This window comes from Martes martes, assembly GCF_963455335.1.
Source record: "Martes martes genome assembly, chromosome: 3".
Lineage (NCBI taxonomy): Eukaryota > Metazoa > Chordata > Mammalia > Carnivora > Mustelidae > Martes > Martes martes.
In genome coordinates, this window is record NC_137890.1 from 177067637 (window position 1) to 177093678 (window position 26042).

A 26042-nucleotide genomic window follows, 5' to 3' on the forward strand; every position below is an offset into this window, starting at 1 on the left:
TCTTTTTCATAGCCTCTGATGTAGAGGATGAAACTAAAAATCCTATGTTTCAAAATTACAGAAGTAGTAAAACCCTATTGCACAATTCAAGAGGCTCAGAGCTTAACTGTAAACACAGGAAAAGAAACCCTGTTTGCAACTATTATAACTGATGTTTATCTCTAAAAGTCAATCGGTGCCTTACTGCATAAGGCCTAACATAATAAGTATCAAAATATAAAATGTAGACAAGTTCATAGTCATTATCACTTCACAAGAGGTTAGCCACAGTGTTCCTGTGAACTGCAAACCTATTGACACATTTTAAAATGAAGGGCTATATATACTAGTTTAATTTACATATATTAAGCGATGTAGATTGGTACTGTTGATTTAAATGTAATGGTTAATGACCTAAGTGCTAAAAATGATTTTAATGAACCATAAGATCGTGCAGTTTTAAACAGAAAAAAGCACATCTATGAACCTTTGCAGGAACATGCAGAGTTGTTGCTAACTGCCTAATTTTACCTACTTTAAGTAGTTAAGGGCAAAAAAGCCCCTTGCATGGTTGTTTTGTTGGTTCATTTTTTGGGTGCAAACACAAAGTTGTATGTGACTGTTGAGCACATGGATTATAATAGTGTGACTGAGAAACTTCATTTGATTTTTATTATAAATTGAAATAGTTGTATATGGCTTGTGTCTACCATATTGGACCGCATCACTGTCAAGGTCTGTGCTAATTAGGCCTGACCTTGAAGATCTCACCTTTCCCAGAAATAACGAGTTAGTGCTCATGAAGGGTATTTTCTGCCCAACCTTGAGGCTCAACCTGTACTCCTAGACCAATCCTCAAAACTTCTGGGAGTTTGGAGCCTGAAGCCTTTCTTTCAAGCTGCCTGGAGGAATTCTGAAGTGCAGAGGCATTCATTGGGTATTACATAATCCAAGCCTGGGAAACACAAACACAATAGCATTTGGGTTTAATAAAAGGGCAGAGCCTCCCTGGATACTTCCCCCTTGTGGTTTTTAGCCTGACAAACCATCAGCGCTTTCAAAGTTTGTGAAAGAACTCATGTATTTGTGACTTTTAGACTGATTATGGTATAGGCCCAGACACAGAATTCTTAGTCTCTTTGCTTACATTTTAGGTCAGCATATCACAGAGACTTGCCAGGACAGTCTTTTCACAACTGCTCTCAAAGGCTTTTCTGTATGAGTAAAAGCTGTTGACCTTAATTCTCTTTATCAAGTGTTCTACCCTGCTCTGTGTAGGTTCTAACACAAAGTGGGTAGTGATGTGTACTCTTGACAATGGAACGTCTGTGTAGGTGTTGCCCACCTCTGGGCATGTCTGCCATTGAAGAGATGTAAAGATGGGGAAATTGTTGGTCAGTTTCCTGTACCATAGAATACAGTGAACCATATGTCAATGTTGTGCTATTTCTTTTCTTCCAGGAAATCAAGGATCGCATGGCGTTGCTTTGACAAGCACTTCCTGTTATCTTTACAGAGATCTCAATGAAGAATAATCTCGAAGGAGCATTTGTCTTCCTGTACTTCTGCTAATGGCCATTAGCTGCTAGCAAATGCTTTTAATGACTGAAAAAACATCAACTATCCTTGTGCTCGGCCTGCTGTAGGCAGTCAAATGAAGGTTTCTTTCAGTTGTTTCCAGAACTCTGTGGCTGAAGCATACCTCTCTTTGTTGGGTGAATGAATGTTCATGAAGTCCTTTCCTGAACCAGCGGAGGAGCCTTAGGCTTCGAGAAGCCTGCGGCATGGAAGCTTGGGAAGTGGATGATGTCAGCCCAGCCTTGGAAGTTACTGAGGATTTCTTCAGTACTTTTGACAGTAAACTAGAAAAGGCTGTGCAGCAAGCCGAGGTTTATGGGATTCAGGAAGTCCCTGAATTGGTGGGGCACGAGGTACTCACTAACATAACAGACAATGGTGCTATCAGACATGTTGCGTCCCTGGGCAAGGGGGGCCTGCTTTGGGACCACTGTAAGAGCAGGCTCTTAGAAACCAAAGCTCAAAATGTCTTCCCTGCCAAAGAACAGTTTATGGTTCAGAAAGGGACAGCCCCAGATAATCTTTCCTGGATGGAACAAAAGGAAGCATCGACCTTTAACTTTTTCAACGTGTGTCAGCGTCGGAGGGACAGGCCTCGTTCCGTCAATGACTTATTGGATGAGACCTCTACTTTTAAGCCAGGTCATACTCGGTCAAGGTCAGATGTCACCCAGGTGGACTGGAGGCTAGTCCTCCAAGCCATGCCTCTGCAGCAGCAGCCACCGTGTCTCCGGGGCCCTCATTTCACCAGGCCGGCTTTTCTGTCGTCCTCACCAAATAAGGTCGAAGATGCTCAAGGGAATACTGGTATGTTTTTATATCTGACGCTATTGAACGATGGTTGACTTTCCTTTGTCTCTGTTACCTTCACCTCAGGAGCGGTATACTCTCCGATGTCCCTGTCCGGTTTTGCTTACTTAGTAAGCTTCCTCTTCCATTTGCTTTCACCTTTAACTGAAGCCTCATTCTTGGTGTCTTCATAAGAAGTGCTGAGTGAAAAGATGACTGTGGTTAACCCTCCCTTTCTAACTTTGTATGTTAGAATCTGCATGGGCTCATAATTCGTGTAGTATTTGCCTTTGTACAGAGTTTGATAGTGCTTGTTCACGTCATTCTATGTTCATCTGATCACACACGGAGCATAGCCTTGTGCTACAAAGCGTTTAAAAACGTGTAAAGATACCATCCCTGGTTTAAAGAACTTTTCACTTAAGGCAAGGGGATCAGACACTAACAAACACTCAAGAAGGTACTAGGAGTGAGAGGAAGTAGACATCAACTGAAATATTTGTGAGGGAGCTTTGTTTTACTTTATATTGTTGGAACTTGTTTCAATGAGCAAGTGACAGTGACTGTGAGAGGACAGAGGAAGGAAGAAGATACTGTGCTGGGCTTGTTAGGAAAGGGTTATGAGAGTTTATGGAGTTTCAGCTGGCCCATGAAAGACACTTAAGATGCAGAAAGGGGTTCGCGGTAGAGGACACTGGGTCAAGAGTACAGTGGGAACCAAGGTGAAGAGATGAGAGGTGCAGGGGGGAGCAGGGGATCCCATGGAGGCTAGTAGGAAAGGGTGGGAGAGGTTGGTTCAGACCTGGTGGTGTGGGGCCCTCAATTTCTTTTTTTTCCTCATACTCCATGCACATACATACGTACATGAATTCTGTGAGGTGTGGCAAACCATCTCGTCATTTCCCCCAGCGTTTTCTTTTAGGTATCTTAAATATTTAATAATATTACTATTGTTAATTAAATTTGAAACTCATGGGGCACTTGGGTGGCTCAATCAGTTAAGCTTTAGCCTTTGGCTCAGGTCATGATCTGTGGATCCTGGGATTGACCCGCATTAGACTTCCTGCTCAGCTGGGGGTCTCCTTCTCCCTCCCTCCCATCTCCTCCTCCCCCTGCTCATACATACTCTCTCTCTCTCTCTCTCTCTCTCATTCCTCAAATAAGTAAATAAAATCTTATAAATAAATAAGTAAATTTGAAAATCATCAGTGACAATCAAAGAGACACTACCAAGCGCTCCTACTTTTCTCTGCCGTACTCTCTTTTATAAAAGGGCCTCACAGTAAGTATTTCCTAAATCGGCCTTCCAGTGTGCTTTCTCATGAATGGCTTTGTTAGTGGGAAGTAAACCATCCATTCCTTCCCTCACTCTGATTTGTGATCAGCTGTTTACTGTCTGCTACCGATCACTGAGAAAGGGACTGTTTCTTATTCATTGTTTTATCCTCGGTACCTAACATGGTGCTCTGAACATAGTTTATGCTCTAAAAAATTGTTTAAAATGTGAAATGCATGTAATTCTGATAAGCTGATAAATTAACAACAATAACTTCTTTAGGCAGTTTGCGTCTTTCTAGAAAAAAACTCCACCCTCTTTTCCCTCCACCCTCGTGCCATATTCTAGCATTTCATACCTTGCACATCCTCTCTGTGGAGTTCTTTAGCAGCAGTGAAAAATGAAGATTTGCTTTCATCTCAAAGGCTGCCCTGCACTATCCTTATGATAAGAGAAAATCAAACAGATATGGCTTATAAAGTGGCCCCTCCCATTGGCAGAATGTTGCCCTGGCCTTGGAGGAGTATCCAGATACCTCGAAGACTCCTGGGTTGCCTGGATACAGTTAGGATTCCCTTTTGTGGAAGAATCTGATGGCTGCTTGGTGAGCACGAAGCCTGGTGCGATAATTAGGCTTTGCCCTGTAGTCTTTCTGAAGTTGGCAATCATTTGAAGTAATTTTGAAGTAATTTTGCAGTAATTTTGCATCACTCCTCAACTCTTCCTCGTTCCCCAATAGTGTTTCTTTAAAGAAAATTATTGCTTTGGATTTGAAGATCATTTCTTCCCTAGCTTCTTGCTTGGGATATATGAGAGCAGAGTGCATCAAACAGACTAGGAGCCTACTTGGCACTCTCAGAACCAACACCTGAGCACCCAGTGTGTTGTCCACGGAGTGAGAAAGCCCAGTTCTGGCAGGAGGAGGAGAAAATGGCGGCAGTAACAGTGGGCACTGACTAATTATAAGTTCCTTACAAGTAGCAGCTTATTTAATTCATATAATACTCCTGCAATATGGATATTTTTACTGACCCCATTTTGAGGATGGTGAAACACAGAGATGGTGAGGCACAGAGAGCTTAAGTAATATGCTTAGAGCCCCGTAGCTGGTGCAGGGTGGATCCTTGATTTGAACGTGGGCAGTCTCTCTCCAGAGTCCACGCTCTTAACCACTAAGCTGGAGCTGTACCCTTACATTGGAAGCCAGTAGTTCTCGGCCTCCAGTACCCTCTGCTTTGAAAGCCTTATTAGCAGTCAGGCCTGTGGATGTAGAAGATGGGAAGTGGTGTGGAAGAGAGACCTGGATGACGATCATGGAACTAAAATTAATCCCTCAGGAGATCACCAGTGAGGAAAGACCAAGAACCACAAAGTGGCCTAGCTAAACAAGGATTCTTTTTTGCATTTAACAAATTCACTAAGTAGTACATGGACAGTGCAGAACTGGCCACAGTTCTTTAGGGGACCAGTGAGTCCACGGGAAGGAAGACTGTAACTTTCCTTTCATACTCTTGAACACTGGCTATACAAAAGAGCTTAAGTGAGGTGACCCCATGGATTTATAACTACGGAAAGAGGCTTTGGGATTTTGTTTGATCTTTGGCTATCTTTTTCAGTCTTACTTAGAAGCCTATAGATGGATGGATTCTAGAAATTTTATTGCCTCAGGCAGAGACAGACCCAGGACAGGCTTCTTACAAGGGAATGTTGCCAGTGCTAAGTAGACGAAGGTTATGGTCAGTGGGTCTACCAGGTTGATGGATTGTGGTTTGAATCCAACCCAGCTAAGACTGTCTGCACTATCTGAGGACGGGATAGTAATGTTGAAAAGGTTAGGTCATAAATCACTGGGAAGCACGAGATCTAAGGCAAGATGGAAACAGAGGTGGGCCCCCCCAACTTTATTGAAGTATAATTTGCAAAGTTGGAAGGCATTATTTAAAGTGTATGTTGGAATGATTTGATATACATGTACTTTGTAGAAGGAGTTCCCTGTCTAGTTAGTTAGCACGTCCTTCACTTCACATCAAAGGCAGTTATTTCTAAAAATTCTCAGGACAGGTAGTGGACACAAAGCTTCCTCATGGTCAGCTCCTTACTGCCATGCCGTGGGAAGCCTGTAGCAAGGTATGACAGGAAACCAGCCTTGGGGGACAGTCCTAGTTCTCCCACCAGGACGGCTCATTGCTAGTCCTAGCACCGATCTTAGTTCTGTACAGACATACTCTTGGACCAATATCTGTAGTTAACCCTTTCCCCTTTATATGACTATCATCCTGTTCTTTTTCAATGAGTAATAATACAGCCATAGGTGGCAGCGAATTTCCCATGAGGTCGGAAGACAGGGTCCTAACATCTTAGAATTATAATCCAAATGTAAATATGAATTAAGGTAAGAACATAGAAAGTCATATGAACATGTGGATGCTAGATATGTTATCAATAAGGAAGATAGATCACACATACACACAGACTTAGACTTATAAACATATACACATGGTAGAGGAAGGCGAGGGGTGTGTGGAAAGAACAGTCAGTTAAGACTCACTGTGTAGGTTTGTAAAAATCACTTGTCTGTTGGTTTTGATTAAAAACCTAGTGAAGCAGGTTAAATTGTCTCTAAGACCCTCCCAAATCTAAAATTATATCATTTTAAGATATATTTGAACTGACCCTGACTCATGGTTGTATAGGAGCTAATTAACTATAGTCAGATTGGTAAATCATGGAAATATGTGTATGGTTGAAATTATTTAACACAGAAGAATTTCTGTGTGCCTTGTAACTAACTCTACTTTTGGGTGAACTGCTGTGGTTGCAATTTTTAAAATCTTTTTTTTAAGAAATCCTTTGCATTAACCATGGAGCTCTGAAACTCAACAGACTGCGAGTCTGACTTCCTTTTCCCCCCCTGACTGTGTTCACATTTTCATCTGCTTGACAAGGGCAGTGGTCAGCTGGGCTTTTGTGTCAGTTGGTCTCACTCTCTGGTGACCTGGTACCATTTCTATGCCTGTATCTTCTTGTTCTAAGTACTTTAGGAGAAGGTCTCAAGCAGAGATTTTCTTTAGAGCTAGAAAGACCATGGCAGTATGATTTTTTTTATCTTGAGTTTTATGTTACTCTGTTTCCATTCCCTTTTTCCCCATCTTTCACTTAAAAAAAAAAAAAAAAGCGAAGTTTGGGACTTACACTAAAATGACTGCTTTTTCAATTAGGATGTTTCTTAAAAGCCTTGGAGCCAATAGAGGTGAGAATATTCCTGTGGGCTTAGAACAAGTGAGGTCACCAGGACATGGTCTCTTGCTGAATTTATGATTCATCCTTCAACAAGATTAGTCAGTACAAAGAAGTTGCTAAAATAGGTCACAGAAAGTTGATTTTATATGGTTGTATAGTTTCCACTGGTTACATTATTAAACGTTGGCCTGTGGCAGCTATTGGAAACCCAACATGCCTCATCGACAGCCCATACCCTAATTCTAACATTTCTGTGATTGCTCTGTTAATATGGTTTATTTTTCTTGGCTAAAGAGAACTGTAGTCACTAATTTCACAAACTGCTAGAGTTACCTTCTTAAAACACAAATCTGTTCACACTATTCTGTTCTCAAAAATGAATAATGGTTCCCCATTCTTTTCAAAATCAAATGTAAATTTTATAAAGCGTGCAGGTATCTTCCCAGCCTTAACACTAGCACCTTCTCTCACCCCACCTATGTGCCATTTTTTAATGTGCCATGTCCTTTCAAGCTCCTGAGCCTTTGCTCAGGTTTTCTTTTCTTCCAGATTACCTTCCTTGCCACTATTATCTTTCAGGGATTGATCCAAATGCCATGTCCTCCCTGAGACCTTTCTATATTTTTTTCAATTAAAATTCTTTTTTTTCTTTCACTGTATGTTTTCACAGCACATTTAATTCTGCTGTGAATGATAGGTAATTGCTTGTATATCCATCTCCCATATTAGGTTGGAAGTTTTTTGATGCCAAAAACTGTATCATAGAAAACTTTGTTTTGTACCAAGTATGATCATAGGCAAAGTGTCTGGTTAAATTTTATGTGTTGGCACTCAGAACATCAGGACAGTACTGTTTTGTTTTGTTTGTTTTCCAAAACAGAAATGGCCTCTCTTGCCTTACCTTCAGTTGAATGAAGTTTGTTAATACTATCAGTAAGAGCTGTCATTAAATGAGAGTTAACTTTATACTCAGCCTTGTGCTACGTGTGTGTTATCTTATTTAATATTCATAATAGTTTAATATGATAGATGATATTGTTCTGATTTTACAAATGAAGAAACTGAGTCTTAAGGAAGTTGACCTCACCCAGGGCCATGCAGTAGTATGTAGTGGGGCCAGGATTCTGAGCCAGGCCTGACATTAGAGGCCACGCGTAATCACTCAATAATGCTGTCTCTCAAGCCCGAGGAAGTTTAGGTCATTCTTTCCACCACAAATAAACATGGTATGATCTAGATTCCAGGTTTGGAGGTTAGAGTTCTACTCTTAACTTGCACACTTTGTGGTATAATCTTGGCCAAGTCATTTTGCTTCCTGGGATCTCTTTCTAAATCTGTTAAGTTAGTTAAGAATATTTTCAGAAGCAGTTAATTAGCATACCCACCTAAAAGTGGCATAAATAATAAAGCCATTTATCATCTTCCATTCTCTTCCATCTCATAGGTAGCTGTGGAGCACTTAGTGAATATCAGGCACTCTATGCAATAAACACTTAAGAGGTCCAGATGTAGGAGGTCCCAGGGTCATCAAACATCCAGGCACTTTCCATCTTTTTGCTCTGCTTCGTATACTGGTAATGTCTTTTCTTTATCTTCATTGGTACAAATAGCTACAGTAGTCTCAAGAGCCATTTTCTTACATATCAATAGCCAAAGTCAGGAAAGAAAACCAGAGCGCACCTCTTCTGGGCCTTTTTTCCAGTGGCCTCCAGTAACACCACCCTCAGTAGCTAGAGTCACATGCTTACCCCTAAATCAAAGCCTGGCAAAGGAAAATAGCATTTCTGTGATTGGACTTAACAAATCTTGCTTCTTTCCATGGGGTAAGGGAGAGGACATCTCCTCTGAGCATCTGCCACCATACCTGAACAAGATTAGGGTTCTGTTGGTAAAGCAGTGGGAGGACTAGTTAATGAGGTAAGCTGACAAGTTCTACCTCGGATTTCTAGTCTTTCCGACTCTAAGTTGCCATGATTCTAGAATGTAACCCAAAGACACTCTAATGAAATGCCATTTACCTTAAAATCTGCTGGCCTAAGTATGGGAGATTCTTTTGTACTTAATTCCTATAGATTAGGGAAACACAGTAAAAGCCCACCATGGCAGTGAATGAGCATAGCTTGAAAGTTGGTTTGGAATTGTTTTCTGGGTCACAAAATTCTTAAAGACTAAGGATTACCCTTGTCACAGAAGGCAGAAAGCCTCTGCATTTAAGAAGCTGGGTCTGTGATCTCCTAGTGGGGTTCACACTTTAGAAGTGAAATTGACCAGGACTGTATGGACTAATGCTCTTATCACTATTGCCCATAGCAAAGAACTTAGATGGGAAAGATCCCTAAGTTGTTATGTCTGTCTAGCTAATAATGTAGCCAGATATGTTACAGGTCTATTTCTCCAAGAGCCTTCACAAATAATATATCTTTTTCCGTGGGTTTATTATGAAGGGAGAGCAAATGGGATAGTTTCCTTTACCTGTAAAGAAAGGTCTCCAAAGTAGCTCTCAGGAAAGACATCACTTGAGCCTACTTCATTTCTACCATAAATGTTTTGTTAACAAGTATCCATGAGCCATGGCTGTGTTGGCCTATGCAGCATATTTCAGATGTCAAGACACAGCCCCTTTTTGGTTCCTGCAGTATTTTGTGGCTGTGTCACTTCTCTTGTGTGCCTCTAATGAGGAGAACAGAAACCTAAAACTATTTAAAACTTTTCCCCCTAGTTTCTGGCTTAAATACAGTTGAAAACTATAACGTGAAACACAAAGACTTGAAAGACTGTGTTTTGTTAATTAGGAATATAAAGAAAAGAGACAATCTAGAATGTCAGAGAGGTCTTCATTGAGGAAAGGATGCTTTGGCTGAGCTTAGAGGGTTGAACTCAAGACCAAGATGGAGTTGAACATAGCATGTGTGTGGAATGGCTGGGAGGCTAAGCTGGAAAGGGCTGCATTCTTGAGAGTTGTAGTCTGAGGTCCTGGAGGACCTTCAAAGCCAAACAGACAGACTTAGTGTGATATGTTTAGCAAAGAAGCACTTGAAAATTACTTGAAAGTCAAGATTAAAGGGGTATTTTATAAAAAGTATATAAGTCAACGGGGTTGAGGGGTAGTGGGGGTAGGTACCAGGGAACCTCCTCTCCTATAAGTTTTGTGTCTATGTAAAGGGATATCAGTTAGACTAACACTCCTGGCCTCTTTCCTTCCCTTTGCACACTCCATCCCCAGGGAAGAGCAACTTATAGGCAAGTTTAGGAGAGGAACTGGGTATGTATAACTCAGCCTCTCACACAGGAAGCACTGGTTCTGGTCTGTTCCTCCAGACCTGCTCCTCCATCCATCAGCCTTTCATGGGCAGTCCCCCAGGAGGGGTAGTCTGTGGTAATCAGTACTGCTTATTATTCAGAGGTAAGTATGTATAGTCCTAGGAGTCAGGTTGGTAGGAGGATCCCTAAGCTGTATCCTCCAACTGGCTGATGTTCTCCATGTGTCTGACAATGTCCATCAATCTCAATTGGTTTAAAACTTGGGTGAGTGAAGGAATGCTATTTATTGATTCCCCTCAGCCTACCTCCCCCCGACCCAGTATAGGATGGATTGATAGATGGAAAGAATGGAAGGGATTGAAACCAATTAGAAGACTCTGCCAGTTTTCATGCTGTGAAGTGATAAGGTCCAAACTTAGGGTGGCTGGGGCCAAAGAGAAATGGGACTTTTGAAAAGAAAAAGAAAGGCTCTAACTGGGCCATAGATCTGTTGACAGGACCTGTTTCTGATTCATTTGGTGTCCACAGATTCTAGCAGAGTCTTTTGTACATACATTCAACAAATATTTATGGAGACAGCCACAGAGTATACAGGGGTGAGAGAGAAATCCAGGTCCCTGCCCTCGAGGAGAAGGAGAGAGTTCTTTGAAGGAAATAAAGCAAAGTATAAGATAGAGAGGGGGCTCTTGAAGGTGGTAAAGGATGGCCTCACTGAGGATGGCACCTTTGAGGGGAGAAACTGGGAGGCGTGTAAGTCAGTGGGGCTGCGGAGAGAAGTTCCAAATGGAGGATATAGCAACCTCAGAGTTCAGAGGGTGGCATGCACTCAGCTCACTCACAGGACATAAAAGAGTGTGGCTGGAATGAGAGAAGGGATGTTAGATGATGTGAGATGAGGTCGCAGCAGTAGTCAGAATCCAGATTGTGTGGAACAGGACGTGGAGGCAATGTGAGAATTTGGCCTCTGAAGGAAGGAGACGGAGTGAGCCGGACAAGAGGTAGGATCAAGTGAATGCTTTTTTGATAGATACAACAAACCTTAGGGTATTGGAAGACAGGAAGAAAAGAGATTCATGGATGGATAATACTTAGATGTTGCAGAGGAAGAGATTCTAAAGAGGTGGGAAGGAATTAGGCACAAAGTAGAGGTGGAAAGGTTAGCTTTAACAAGGAGGCAAGAATATTCTTTTGAGACCAGATGACCAAAATAAGAAACATCTGTTGAATACTCATGATGTATCAGGCATTGTTCTAAGAGCTACTCATTTCTTTCTCACAAGAGTACAATAAGGTAGGTGCTATTATGATAGCCCATCTTAAAGATGACAAAACTGAGACTCAGGTTAAGTAATTTGCCCATGGTCTCAAGCCAGTAAGTGCAGAATTATGATTTCAGTTTAGGCTCATTGGCTCCAACACCTTTGGCCTTAGCCACTGTGCTCCGGAGCACTTGTGCAGGACATCAGGTAGTGCAACGCTGACATGAAGCCGAGCATAGTATGTGCAAAGGAGCTCCCTGCAGCGCACAAAATGAGGCAGTGGGATTCGGTGTTGGGGAAGAGTAAAGGAAGTATGGAAAAATTGTTGTGCGGGTTGTGTTTGGGATCCACTATATGAATAAAATAATGAATAGTCAGGACTAAAGATGTGATAGAAGTTGAGCACCATGAGTTTCTGTTTGACTGGTGCTACGGTCTGAATATTTTATGTCACTCCCAAACTTCATACGTTGAACTGTCTTCTAAACTGATGATATCAGGAGATGTGGCCTTTGGGAGGTGCATGGGTCATGAGGACGGAGCGCTCATGAATGGTCTTAGTGCTTTATTTACAGGAGACCGAAAGGAGCCCCCTAGCCCCTTCCACCACAGAAGAAATGTAATTTATCTGCCAGACTTTGAAATGCAGTCCTTTCAGGCTTGTTTTAGACGGTGTTACACTGAAGTGTGTGGCTATTCTTCATTCATTCTCCACTTTGGTTTCCTTTCACATTTATTAATCTTGTAATAAGAATTTAAATGTGTCCTTTAAATTTGCCTAGATAACTTTGCTTTAGAATATTGGCACCACATTGGGCTTTTGAATTCTTTGAAAACATTGAAATGTTGCTCTTTGTCTTTCATTGTAATCATTTCCCAATCTTTGCAATCCTATTCTTGTGACTTTCATTCATTGTGCTGACTCAGGCAGTCCAGATTTTCTTGGTAAACTAGATTACCTAAATGTTTCTTTCATTTATTGTGATCTGGGATGTGAAGTCCAGAATGTGAGAAGTTCTACAGGACAAGTGAACTCATTTCTTCAATAAATATGTGTGGCATGAAAAAAAAAAGAAGGAGAACTGTTATAGATTTAAAGAGATTTAAAAGATGTATTAGCCAAATCAATGTGTGAACCTAAGTTGAACAAACCATCTGTATAAAGAAATTTTTTTAGACAATCTGGGAATATCATATATAGACTGTAGATTAGATGAGGATTATTCATGTTGTTGGGTGTGAAAGTGGGGTGTGTGTGTGTGCGCGTGTGTGTATTCAAGTTTTATCTGTCAGATTAGAGATACCCCCTGAAGTATTTACACTAGAAATGGTAAAGTGTTAGCAATCTGCTTTCAAATATTGAAACCAAAACAACCAAAAAAGCCAGACTCAGAGAAGGGTGGGAGATACGAAACAAGAATAGCAGAAATTTGATTTCCGAAGCTGAAGGATAGGTCCCTGGGTGTTTATTTTACTCTTCTACATGCTTTGGAGTGTGTTTGAAATTTTCCATAATAAAATGTCTTAAGGAGTTTGAACTTTACTGGGTGCGAGGGGCTGTGCATGATGCTGGTAACAGTGTGTGAGATGGCCAGGAAGAAGGAGGACTAGAGGAAGGAGCTCATTTAAGACCTGGATTAGGTCTTAAAGGTACAACTTTCTAGTTATAAAATAAAAAGTCATTGGGATGTAATGTACAGGATGGCAACTCTAGTTAATACTGTATTGCATATTTGAAAGTTGCTAAGAGAATACATCTTAAAAGTTCTCATAACAAGAAAAAAAATGTTTTGTAGTTATGTATGCTGGCAGATGTTAACTAGACATACTATGGTGATCATTTCACAATATATGCAAATATTGGATCATTACATCTGAATTGTACATCTGAAACTAATAAAATGTTATATGTCAGTTATACCACAATAAAAAAGAAACAAGCAAATCTTGATTAAGGTGGTGGCCATGAGAAAGGAGACTTTTCTGAGAACAGGTAGAGGAAATAATAGCAGAAGAGGAACTCTGGCAGATTGGCTGTACAGAGATGAATGAGGCGCATGATGGGGACAGTGCCCTTCTTCCTCTGCGGTAAAGCAGTCGTCCTTAAACTGCGGCACTGGTACTGCAGGATGGCGAGAAGAGGAAGAAGGGGTTTTCACTGCAGAGGACCTGGACCGGGTCTTCGTACCAGCCAAAATAGAACGCAATGGGGAAATGAATTCAGGGGTGGGTCTGGTTGTTTTTCCTCTTTTTCACAAGGAATTACTCATGGTTTCAATATGAAATTTTTGGGTACAGTGATTTCATTTTGATCAGCCTTTCCTATTTAATTGAGGAAATGGTGATAATCCTTGTCATGGTTCCATCTGAATCATTTATGATATTAGTTAAGATAGATTTTACATTACTCATGTGTGAAATTGAGCAATTTACAATAATGTGTGGGACGTTAATTAAATGAGTTGAAATGATATGGTCTGGGGAAATAAAAGTTGAACTATAAATTAATGAAAGCTTAGATTTAAATATATACCTTGTGATTTGTCTGTAGCCAAATACTAAAAATAAACTTAAGATAGAAACAGAAAGTAGCAGTTGTTAGAGGCTAAAGAGAACTGGTCGTTCTTCTGCCCTTCACATTTCAAAGACATCAGTACTTCACACAGGAAATATTAGTAAGATCTGATATAACTAGACCCTCCAGAGAGGAACATGCACCCCAGAGGACAGCTTTCTGATCCTGTTTGCTCTCTTCCTGACTGTTCTTTTTCAAGAAATTAACGCTACAAACTGCAGCCTATAAATATGGTCCATTTCCTATGATCAGCACCAATCTCTTCTGTCTCAGTTTTATGTACCTCTTTAGAGAGGGCTGAGCCAGGTGGGGGAAAAAATCTGGAAACACAATGCATTCTCTACCCTTACTCTGCATTGAGAAGGTGAGGGGACTTTCGAGACACCCAGGCAGGACTTCTAACTCGGTCCACCCAAACTGGCAGCTACCACCCTAGCTTGGACAGCCAGAGAGAGATGAGTTTTTAATCAGGTTTGCTGCTGGCTTGTACCCAATTAAAGCAGAATTTCTAATCATGCTTGCTATTATAGAAAGCTCGCAGGGAGGAAAGAAAAGGAGGGAAAAATTCCTAGCTAAAAGCAAGAAAGGTAGTTTTTATTTTACTCAGGGAGGCGTAGCTGAGCCTTTGGGTCACAGGACAGATGGGGATGGAGGGACACATGGTTATGAGTCTTATTATGGAAAAGATTGAACTACCATCAACGCTTGATGAAAATGAGAGGGGGAGAGGTAGCAGCAGTGTCTCTAACAGCACTACGTCCCTTATTGCATTATCAGAAAAGATAGATAACTGAGAATAGGCATCCATTATCTCTCTACAAAGGGATAAATGTAGGTTGCAAGAAATTAATGGCTTTTGAGTTATCACAGAAATACTAATGAATGTCAGGACTGGAGATGTAAAGCAGGTAAAATTGGCTTTTCTCTGCCTCATTTCTCTCCTTTTCTCTTTTGGTTTGCTATTTTAAGATCTAGATCTGTGTTACCTTTTTTTTCCCCCCTAAAGCCAAGATCAGATATCATACCCTTTGGGAGTGTGATTTGTCTTCTTTAGGGAATGGCTCAATTCGTTTATGACTGCCTCTGATGTGTGTTAGTAAAGAAATTAAGAAACAGAATGAAATTAAAATTTCAGAAATGGAAATCTCTACCAGGGAGGGGTGCTGTTTCTTGCATGGATGTCATTTTCACACCTGATAAAAGTATCAGGAAGTCTCCCAAATGACTGTCTCCTTTATTAAAGTACTTAACTTGCATACATTGCAGCTAAGTATTGATTAAAGATGGCCCAACCAGATAAACTTGTGAAACAGGGGAAGAGAAAGAAATTATACCTACTATATGCTGAGCATTGTGCTAGGAGCTATAATTCTCATTCAACAAGTACTTTTTAAGAGCCTACTGTGTACTCGACATTGTACTATGTGCTATGATAATAAGGTTGAAAGACAAACATCTCCTCTGTCCTCAGCAGAGCTTACAGTCCAATGGGAAGGACAGGCTTCTTTAAAAACTTCAAAATTCATTTTATTTGTTCAGATATTTAAATACACTATTATACTACAGCCTGACAGGAACCCATCAGAGAGGAATTATAGGGATACCTGTTACTGACCCAGGGCTGTGTATGTAGGTGAGGGATTGGGGGAGTCAGGACAGACTCTGTTCCTGAAAGAGAGGATGGCTAGTGATGAAGGGTAAGTATGTGGGAGCTGGGGGAAGCAGTGGGAAGGAACACTGTAAGCAGCGGGAACCGTATAAGCCCATCCAGGCTCAGAGGTGAGAGAGAACTGCTATGTAAGCAGAGACCTGAAACGAGTCGGTTGAGTCAAGCCTGGGGAGGTGGTTATAAGACAGAAGGCTCATGAACTGGCCTTGAGGACTAATGGGGTATCTGAGGAACAGGAGTTTATCAGCGGTGCACTTCTTGCTCTGTCACTCTGTCCTTTCCATTGACCCTTCCTGGCTTTCCTAACCCAAAGAAAGATGGGAATATTAGCAAGGAGTTAGGTCAAGTGACAGGAGGAATGTTCTTTCTTATGTATTTGGTGCTCTGTAGAATGTTTCCTAGAAAACATGGAATCCTGGGGAAGTACGGTTATTTCGTGGGCCCATGGGGGATAATCCTAGTCATTACTGTATTTCTGTTTTCCACACAGACCTCTGCATGTCACACTGATATTTCAAACCAACCCCCCTCTGTACTTAATCTTACACTCATAATTCCACCTTTGTGAAGTTTTTTAGACCTGAAATTTCCCCCCAATTACATCTTGTCAGTTGTACTATCTTGAAATTGTACTGTTTCTACTGTGTTTGCTTTGAACCAGAATGATATCCTTCTCCTATCTCTTTAGTTTCTTGCACCTGCCTTTTCATCTCATTAGTTCATTCATATTCATAAATTAATACACATTGCTTCTTTTGTTTTTTTTTTTCCTTTCTAGAACACAAGCAGGCATTCCCAAACATTCTGAAGAAGGGGTACCTGGAGATTAGGAAGGACCATGACAGTTACTGGCAAAGCTGTTACGCAGAACTCTCCCCCTACAACTTGTACTTCTACAGCCTCGACAGCAGTGGCAATCAAGCCCTCTATGCCACCTACCAGCTTTCACACTTCCAGAGCATATCTGTTTTGGGCAACCTCGAGGCCAGGCTGGTGGATACTGTTCTGTATGACAACACTCAGCTGCAGTTAAAGGCAGAATCACCATGGGAGGCTTTGGACTGGGGGCAGAAGCTTTGGGAAGTCGTGCACGCCACTGTGCCTGGTTACGTGGGGCGGCAGGATGAGCTGGCCAACTCACCGGGGCTTGGTCATCACGCTGACTGTACACAGAATCACTGTTTACAGAAGAAATCCAGTGAGCTGCTCGCACCATCCCCTGTCTTGGATAGCCCCAGACAATACGAAAACATCATCAAGTCAGGGACTCTGTACAGGCTCACTGTCCAGAACAACTGGAAGGCATTTACTTTCGTGCTGAGCAGAGCCTACCTCATGGCTTTCCAGCCCGGCAAGCTAGATGAGGACCCCCTGCTAAGCTACCATGTGGATGTGTGTCTGGCTGTCCAGGTGGACAACCTGGACGACTGTGACTCTTGCTTTCAAGTCATCTTCCCCCAAGATGTGCTCCGCCTCCGCGCAGAGACCCGGCAGAGGGCTGAGGAGTGGATGGAGGCTCTGAAAACAGCAGCCAACGTGGCGAGGAGTTCAGAACAAAACCTGCAAGTCACCCTGAGGAGCAAACCCAAGGATCAGATGGGTGGGCACGAACTCAGGAAGAACAAACGTCAGTCTGTGACCACCAGCTTCCTCAGCATTCTCACAACTTTGTCGTTGGAGCGAGGACTCACTGCTCAGAGTTTCAAATGTGCAGGTATGAAGCAAAGGTTTAGTCTAAATCTTATTAAAGAACAATCTGGAATCCCACCATTGGAATTCACTTTAAAAATCCCCTCAGTGGGCCAGTCACACAGCCCTCAGTGGGTCTCTTGTTTAAAAAGCATCTCCTTCAAGGAGTTCGCTACATCAAAACATCTTATCTTTATGCCCTGTGGTGACGTAAGTAGAAGCAGATAGGATATACCCCACTGAGTCAAAATGACTTAGCTGAAGCGTAATCAGCCTAGAATTTAGGCTTCTTGTGTCTGCTGTGATTCCATTTCCTCTGTCTTCTTAAATAAAGGTCACAGGGAATGTGGCTGTCACAAATTGTCTCAAAGTAGATATTCAGGCCCAAAGCTGTCTGCTGACACTCGTTGGGAAGAAAAATGTTCATGGTGACTGTCATTGATCATGACCTTGTCAAATCCTCTTAAGGTAGAATCTAGAGTCAGCCTTGACAGAAAATCTGGAGGTGGCTAACAGCAGGGTAGATGATGATTCAGTAGATGACCTCTGAGTCATGGTAGGCCTGTACCTCATCCTGGGGAAGCCAGGGTTTCTAGAACTGCTGTGGAAGGGTGAGGCACAAAGTAGAGTTCAAGGCCAGTCATCTGTTATTTCTTAAAACCCTATTATCCCTTCTCTCCCCTACTTCCATTCCTTTCATTTCTCCCCCAAGCAGTAAACTAGACAATAAAACCCTCACTAAACCAAATCTATATATCTACTGTAAACTAAATGAAATTATTTTGCTTTCACTAAACCCCACAATTTGGACAAGAAATGTATCCTTAAGGTAAATTTGCCACAAAGGTAATTTAATTGGAAACCTGATTTGGAAGATCTTAATTCAGGTGTATCAGATTTAATTATGTTGTTTTAAAAAAGAAGAGGAAGCTCACCACCAGCCAAGACCAAATTTTCAATTTTTGCTTGACTTTGCCTTAAAACCCAAATAGTGGTGGCACAATGAAAATTTCAGTTTAGGTTATTTGGGATGATTGCCTTTTCTATTGACAAATAATATACCTAAAGAGGCGATTAAGTGGATCATCCCTGCGTTCTCTGGAGGGCCTCAGTAACTATGAAGCAGAAAGTTGCAGAGTTGGGTAGGGGAGACCAGCAACTCTGAGCTGGTAAGGAAGCCTTCCTAGGTGATATGCATGTATCTGCAGGCGTGAATGACCTTGTGATGAGTCAGCCAGCTACTTTTGCAAAATTTTTCAAAATAAGGGAATACTAGCTTTACCACAGCTTTTAGAAATTATTGACATTTTAGTGTTCTTTTTAAAAAATATTTTATTTATTTATTTGAGAAAGCAAGAGAGAGCATGGGTGGGGAGAGAGGCAGAGGGAGAGGGAGAAGCAAACTTCCCAGTGTGCAGGGAGCCTGATGTGGGGCTTGATCCCAGGACCCTGAGATCATGACCTGAGCCGAAGGCAGAGGCTTAACCCCCTGAGCCACCCAGGCTCCCCTTTAGTGTCTTATATCAGTGCATATATTTCGAAGTTCAGTCATCCAACAATAATTTATTGATGCTGACTCTGTGAAGATTCTGGAATTATGATACACTTCTGTGGGCTTGGATTGCTGATAGGGTCAACAAATCTGTTGTGTTATTGGAGTCCAGAAGAATAAATAGCTCAGCTTAGTTTTCAAAGCAGAGACTGGAATAGCTGAATTGGGAAACTGTCTAGTAAAAGGGGGAAGAAAAGTCTCGGCGATTACACAAGGGTTGTCACATAGTTGACCCCTAATTCACCTTGCTCTCATAAGTTTGCTTCCTGATGGAGTGTGCACTGCCCACGTTCTGGACTGCGTTAGCAGCGTTTCTAGCACTCAGTGGAAGGAGAAATGCAAGTAGAGGTAGCATTCAGCAGGTCCATCACATACTAGCAGTTGGAGAAATGAAAACAGGAAGAAGACAAAGGTGAGTAGAAGAGGCAGGGAGAAGGAAACTAGAGAAAAAGAGGGAAGGATTGCATAATGGGCAGGGATAGAACTTTTTGGCAGCTGCCTTAGGTTCCATGTGGTAGGGGATCTCCCTTTGCTGTCTAAATGTCCTCATTCAGTTTGGCCTGGCTGGGGATGGGTGGTAGTAGGGAACCTAGGAGGCAGGAGAAATGAAATCTAAAACTCATTTGCTCTGCTCAGCTCTTACCTTCATGCTCTGTTTTGGAGTTCTGTAAGGCGCAGGTAGTTTTCTAATCTGGGGTGGGGAGAAGTCAGTCCTAATTTGTGTAGTATGGTGGATTCCAAAGTAGAGATTCTTAAATTTCATTTTAGTACCCCTTCCCTTGGAAAATGCTACATTCAGTTGCTTCTTGCTACACATCGTTGCTTTTCATTTTCCTTAATTGCAACATGAATACTGGTTTCCTACCCCAGGTAGGAATACTTCATCTCCTGTAGGGGGCAGAGTCTCAAAAGAAAAAGGCTAAAACTTGTTGAGCAAACCTCTGAATGTTTTTAAAATTACTTGAGAGGTTGTTCATTATATTAAAGATTATTATAGCAGATGGGACTTTAAAAATTGATCTCTCACAGACAGTTAATCTAAACCAGCTGTTGTATTCATTTAGTATTTGAGTCCCCTAACTTTTCATCCTTACAAAAATATCCATTTGGTGAAAAATCTAGTTGCGTAGTATGTTTACCTTCTAAAAACATCAAAATGCTAACTAAATTGTTTTTATTTGAACTTGGCATTATCTGTTATTTTAAGGAGAAGCTAATTCAGAGTATTTCACAGTTGTAGTGAGTGTCTTTAGAATGTAAGTTTTTACATCCACTTAGTCCCTCCCCCTTTAAATATTTTTTGGGGAGGATTTATTTATTTATTCCCTTTAAATATTTTTGATGAAAAAACTTTAGAAGTGGAAGATTGCCCTGAGCAGCTCTTTATTATGATGTCATTTGGTTGCTATCTGGGCGAGCTACAAATGTTGGCTTTTAAATCTACATTATAGTACACTTGGCCTTCTTTCACTAAATTCTTTCTGTAGGTGAAGAATTTTTTATATCCTTTTTGGAAATTTAAGGAGCCCCTGCAGAGAAAATGGACCATGACCATCCCAAAATGCCTGAGGTTATGGTTTTGAAAATACATGCTTATATATAATTGTGTATTTCTTAACATGTGCTTGAACTTTTTATAGTTGTATTTGATGATGTGTGGTTTGTTCCATGGCTTCCTCTCAGCTCCATGGCTGCCTCATGCTAGGAAGCCACAGCCACAGTGGTCATCTTGTTGTTCTGGAACCTACCTTGGTCATTCTTGCCTCCAGGGCCTTTGCACTTGCATTCCTTCTTCCTGAAAACATGCCATTGGAAATGAAGTTCTTTCCTTCCTTCTCCTGTTTATCATGGGCTGAGTTTCTGCCCATGTGCTGAGTTTTTGCCCCTGTGCCAAAAACCCAGGTGCATCTAGAGAAGTCTGTGCTACAAGAAAGCAGACGTGGTCCCTGCCCTCATGGAACCTACAGTCTACTCAGGGAGCCCGACATTAATCACATCAGCACGTCATGAGTGTCAGATGGCCACTGTGACAGAGTTAGGTGGTGGCAATACAACTGTATGAAATAGCAGCTATTCAGTCACTTTTGACCTGCAAAAGGAGTTTGATAGGGTTCAACTGAACATGTGATCCTGAAGTCACAGAAGGTTCTTTTTTTTTTTTTTTTAATTTGACAGAGATCACAAGGAGGCGGGGGTAGGGGAGTGGGGGTGGGTGGGGTGGGTGGGAAGCAGCCTCCCTGCTGAGCAGAGAGCCCAATGCCAGGGCATCAATCCAGGACCGCTGGATCATGACCTGAGCGAAAGGCTGAGGCTTAACCGACCGAGCCACCCAGGTGCCCCTCACACAAGGTTCCTGAGCAGAGAGAGCATATGATGCAAGCGGTATTTCAGAACAATTAATTTGGTACTGCTTTAGTACAGCTTTTCAGGAACACCTCTGAGGAAGAAAATGAGGTCCGATTCTCCAGTGAAGTTACCGGTTGGGATTCAAAATTTGGTTTGGCAATGGGGCACCTGTGGAATTAAAAATTAATACTAAAACAAATGATTATGCAGCTTATTAAAATATTTATGAAGTATATACCTATATGTCGTTCTAAATTAGGTTGCTCACAAAATGCTGTATAAATTAGATCACAGGGCAGTAGTCCTGTTTTCTTCCGGAATTAGACATGTGTACATACCTATTTCCTTTCAGTAGATAGATGCATGGTTCTCTTGGCACAAGTACATACAGCTGTTTTTCCTGTAATTTCCTGGCAATCGAGAAACCTACCAATTGAGTACTATAATCAAAGGGCTCAGGGCCTCGTTTTAGGTGCTGAGGGAGCTGCAAAGCTCACCGTTTAAAGCGTTCTTTCTGTTCCTGCTTTGTAATCTGGGAGTGATATCAGATGGCCACCGTGCGACGGTGCTCCTGATTATGGACTGAAGTTGAATAACACTAACAGAAGAGAGAGCAAGAAACACAGTGAGCCGAGGGGATCCCCTCTACTATTTTCACACTGTCAGGTTTATGGTTTTACTCCTTTGGCTGCTGTTTAACCTCTTGGGACTGCTGTTGGTAATTACATCTCTCTGGTGTTAGAGATTTTGCTTTCCTTTCCCCCAAGTCCTTGGGAGGAGTAAGCCCAAGGGTGGGGGGGTAGTTTTGCTGTGAATTCTTCAGCCATTTAGTGCAAATTCCTGTAATTACCGGCATTGTGTCCTCCCTGAATGGCACATAATACAGCAGAAGCCATTCCTAATTGAGACCTTACAGGAGGTACAAATCCTCTCTTTGTTCAGCCTGACAAATTAGTGCCAGAAAGTGGCAGGGTCCGAGTGGGAATCAAAGGCAAGAAACACAAAGATGGAACTTAAGGCTACAGTAATAACCCTCTCTTGTCCTGAAGGGAAAAAAGGAATGACCAAGGAGAAATGAAGTTTTTTTTTTTTTGGTTATAAATTCCCTTGACATGACAGCACCTCGGGGCTGCTCTATTTATTTAGCAAAAGTGATTAAATAGTAATACAACAGGGCTGCCCATTGTTTCCCTGGGTACCCCCACCTCACAGACCCCTGCTGCCTCGGCTAATTGATTGACAATGAACCTCTGATAAAGAAGTATGTTGTTAGGACCTGAGGTGGGGGGGAGCATTTTTTCCCCTCTCTTTGTGTGTCTGAGTGTGTGTGTGTGTGTGTGTGTGTGTCTGTGTGTGTGCGTGTGTCTGTGTGTGTGCGTGCGCGTGATTTTATTTTTGTTTGAATTGCACTCCAGTTTTTCTTTGCCCCCCACCCTATTTCTCCCCCCGCCTTGCTTTTTTTTCCCTCAGAGCTTTTCAGTGGCTGCTCCCAGCTGATAAAAACAGGTAGAGAGGAATTAGAATCCTAGTGCAGGCGTTTGACAAGTTTATCTTGGGAGCAAACTTCCTCTCCCCCTGCTCCATTTAAGACAAAACAGTGGTGTTTGCAGAGAGAAAAGGGGAAAGGGGCTGATTATTGGCACGTTAGGATCACAAAAGTTTTTTGTTGTTTCTCATTTTGTGAGGATGGATGTCTGAAGCTAGTCTATGAACTAAGATATTTCAGTTAAATTGCTTACCCAACTTTTTAAAAATCTGTGCACTAATAACATTTACATGTTGGGGTGAGGGTGATCATGGAGTAAGAAATAGCAATTTGAAAGATTTTATCTCCCCTCAGTTTCTGAGAAGCCGGGGTTGGTTATTCAAGGGTAAACTCTGGCTGCTGGTGGTGTAACTCAGTACACCCAGGACGCTGAAAGTTGTGGGAAGATGACTAGCGGCAGATAATTAATAGCCGTTGGTTATAGATGCTCAACTAGCTAAGCAGAAGCTAAATCCCTAATTTAACTCCGTTACAGCTGCAAAAACAAATCATTTCAAGCCCCACTGAAAGCAAAATATATTAAACAAACAGAATCGACCTTGTTAATACCGCATGGCATTTTGCATGATAAATGAAGGCGTCTTTCTGGCAAAGGCCTATTTTATGACATTGCTTAGACATAAGGGATACCTTTACCCTGGTAATACAAGCATCCCTGATAGAAAGTATGGAGTGGTTAATTATTCATTAAATAGTTGCCATTCTGCAAGTAAGAAATATTTCTGGGTTAGGCATAGTTACTTACTGGCCTTAAAGTAAATCATACAGAATAGCAATTCTTAAGAAGAAGAGAAATTGAATTTGGGAGCTGATTATGCATATGAATGTAGGTAAAGAAAGATATGTAGGTTTTTAAGTGCCAAGAAGAGAAGTCGTATATTATGCTCTGGGGTTGGGGAGCTGGGGGTGTGACTTCTAGCGTAGTCAAAATCTGTTTTGACTCTCATGTGAAAAATTAGGGGATCCTCTAGTAGCCAAAGTACAGTATCTGCTAAGGAGAAGAGAGACAGAAATAAAAAGATTGACTTTCCTTGACATCTCCAATTCCCATCTTGACAGACAGAGATCACAAGTAGGCAGCGAGGCAGGCAGAGGGGGAGGGGGAAGCAGGCTCCCTGCTGAGCAGAGGGCCCGATGTGGGGCTCGATCCCAGGACCCTGGGATCATGACCTGAGCCGAAGGCAGAGGCTTTAACCCACTGAGCCACCCAGGCGCCCTTCCAATTCCCATCTTTAGTACTATTTTCAAATTTGTCTTTCACTTGCTAGGAATGATAGTAAGGTGAAGATTTATTTGAGTTAAGGAATAAGCACATAGCCAACTGGAGGAGAATAAGACAATAAAGAAAAACTTAGATATCCCCCTCAAAACATATAAACAGCTTGAATAAGAGAGAATATTTTAGTTTGTTGTTGCTTTCTTACCTTGTATTGTCTGTCATTTTGTTTCTTAATGTATTGGGTTGTCGTCTCCCAGAGGAGAAATCTTGTGTGTGTGTGTGTGTGTGTATGTCCTGACAGGCAAAGTTTTATTTCCCCAACCTTGAATATGACCATGGAGGGGTTGATAGTAAAATCTTTAAGAGGAGTTTTGGTGGAGGGTTCATTTCTACAAGCCTTTATTAAGCCCCTCATGTGTGCCACACACATGCTCTGCCAGGCACCTTGGGATATGCAGTTAGAAATAATTTATGCGGGCTGTGCTCTTGGAAGATTTACAGAATCCCCTCCAAGAGGATATGGGAACTTGAAGAGAGTGAGTAGGAGAATGGGACTGGGAGGTAAGGGGCTAGGCTGTCGTGGCCACTGGCTTGGAGACCAGTATATCCCCTCTCTGCTTATGCTAGAGAATCCCTGTTGTAGAGAATTTGAAAGCTAAAGCACTAAAGTACTGTGTCTTCCCACTTCTCCATTCCAAACTGCATCCTGAGATTTCCTATAGAATTAAACTCAGGGAAATCTCCTTGGCTTTTACTACCCATCTATCAAAGATAAAACTTGAATTTCCGTTGTGTACTCATTGTGTAGTTGGTGCTATGGGAGATACAAGAGAAGCATAGATATGGTCTGGACCCCCTGCATTTTATAGTCTGGTTGTGGATGCACAAAGGAAAATGAGGGGTTACTAGACAGGTCAGGTCCATGCCATATGGCACTTAATGTTCAGAAAATTATCTGGGCTTTTTTTTTTTTCCCCTCCTCTCCTGGGGACTGCATCCATAGGTATTCACAATGGTCCAGAATTTGACATGTATAAAAACAGCCTCAAACACAACAAGGCTGTCCCAAACCCCTGGTAATAGAATCATTTAGCTTTATACGAAGAAGGTTGGGAAAGCACCAAATTCCACCTGTGGTATGTGCCCAGGCTGACTTTGAGAAGTTCATGCTATGAGATCTACAGTTCTTATGAGGTTTTCTAAAATGAAAAAAAAAAAAAAACACATCAGCAGGGCTTATGGTGGTTTCATGTGTGCTAAGTGTGTTCATGACAGGATCAAGCATGCTTTCCTTATTGGGGAGCAGAAAATTGTGGAATTGTTGAAGGCGCAGAACAGAGTAGAAAGCTCAATTTATAAAATGAAGCTTTTTTGAGTAAAAAGAATTAAAAGGCTGGTTCTGTCAAAAGAAATTAAAAAAAGAAAAGCATTTGGCAAAATCCTCAAGACAGAGAAGCATGAGTTTTCCGAGATTATGTTTCTGTCATTTTGGGAATGATCGGCAGCTTTATGCAAGGATTGCTGACTAATGGATCCTGATCAGCCTAGAGGGTTGTTTGTTGGTAAAGGTACATGATAATAATGAGAATGAGCCTCACTTAGTGGTTAAGGGTTAAGATCAAGGACTCCGGAATCAGACTGGGTTTCCAGATTTGCTACTCACTGTATGACCCTGTGTACTTATTTAACCTTTCTGCATCTCCATTTTTTAACCTCAGATGTGAGAAAATAATCACATCCACCTCTTAAGTTTGTAGTGAGAATAAAATGAGGTAAAGGGGCTTGGAACAGTGCCTGGCACATAGTAAGTGCATATAAGGATTAGCTCCTTTTGTTATTTATCTACATAGGACAGTAATTACCCGGATAAAGATAACATAGGCATACATAATCAGATTTGCAACTCTGCACAAAACTAGGTTAGACAACTAATATGTTAAATGACAGAATCCAGATTCTGAAATGCAAGCTAGAGGAATGGGCCAAACAAGATGTGACTTTAGTAGGGATAAATAGGTAGACCCATGCTTATATTCGGAAAACAAACTACAAAGATAGAAGGCA

General features: G+C 41.6%; 1 protein-coding gene across 1 annotated transcript in view; it reads left to right on the top strand.

Moving 5' to 3' along the window:
- Window positions 1–1763: 1763 nt before the first annotated feature.
- Window positions 1764–26042, top strand: part of PLEKHM3 (pleckstrin homology domain containing M3) — a gene marked incomplete at its 5' end in the record, with an annotated part of 151861 nt that continues 127582 nt past the window's right edge. Inside the window, 2 exons of the mRNA XM_080797950.1 lie at window positions 1764–2364; window positions 16405–17340. Of these exons, the coding sequence (XP_080654076.1) occupies window positions 1764–2364; window positions 16405–17340 (1537 nt within the window). The remainder of the gene's footprint in view (window positions 2365–16404; window positions 17341–26042) is intronic.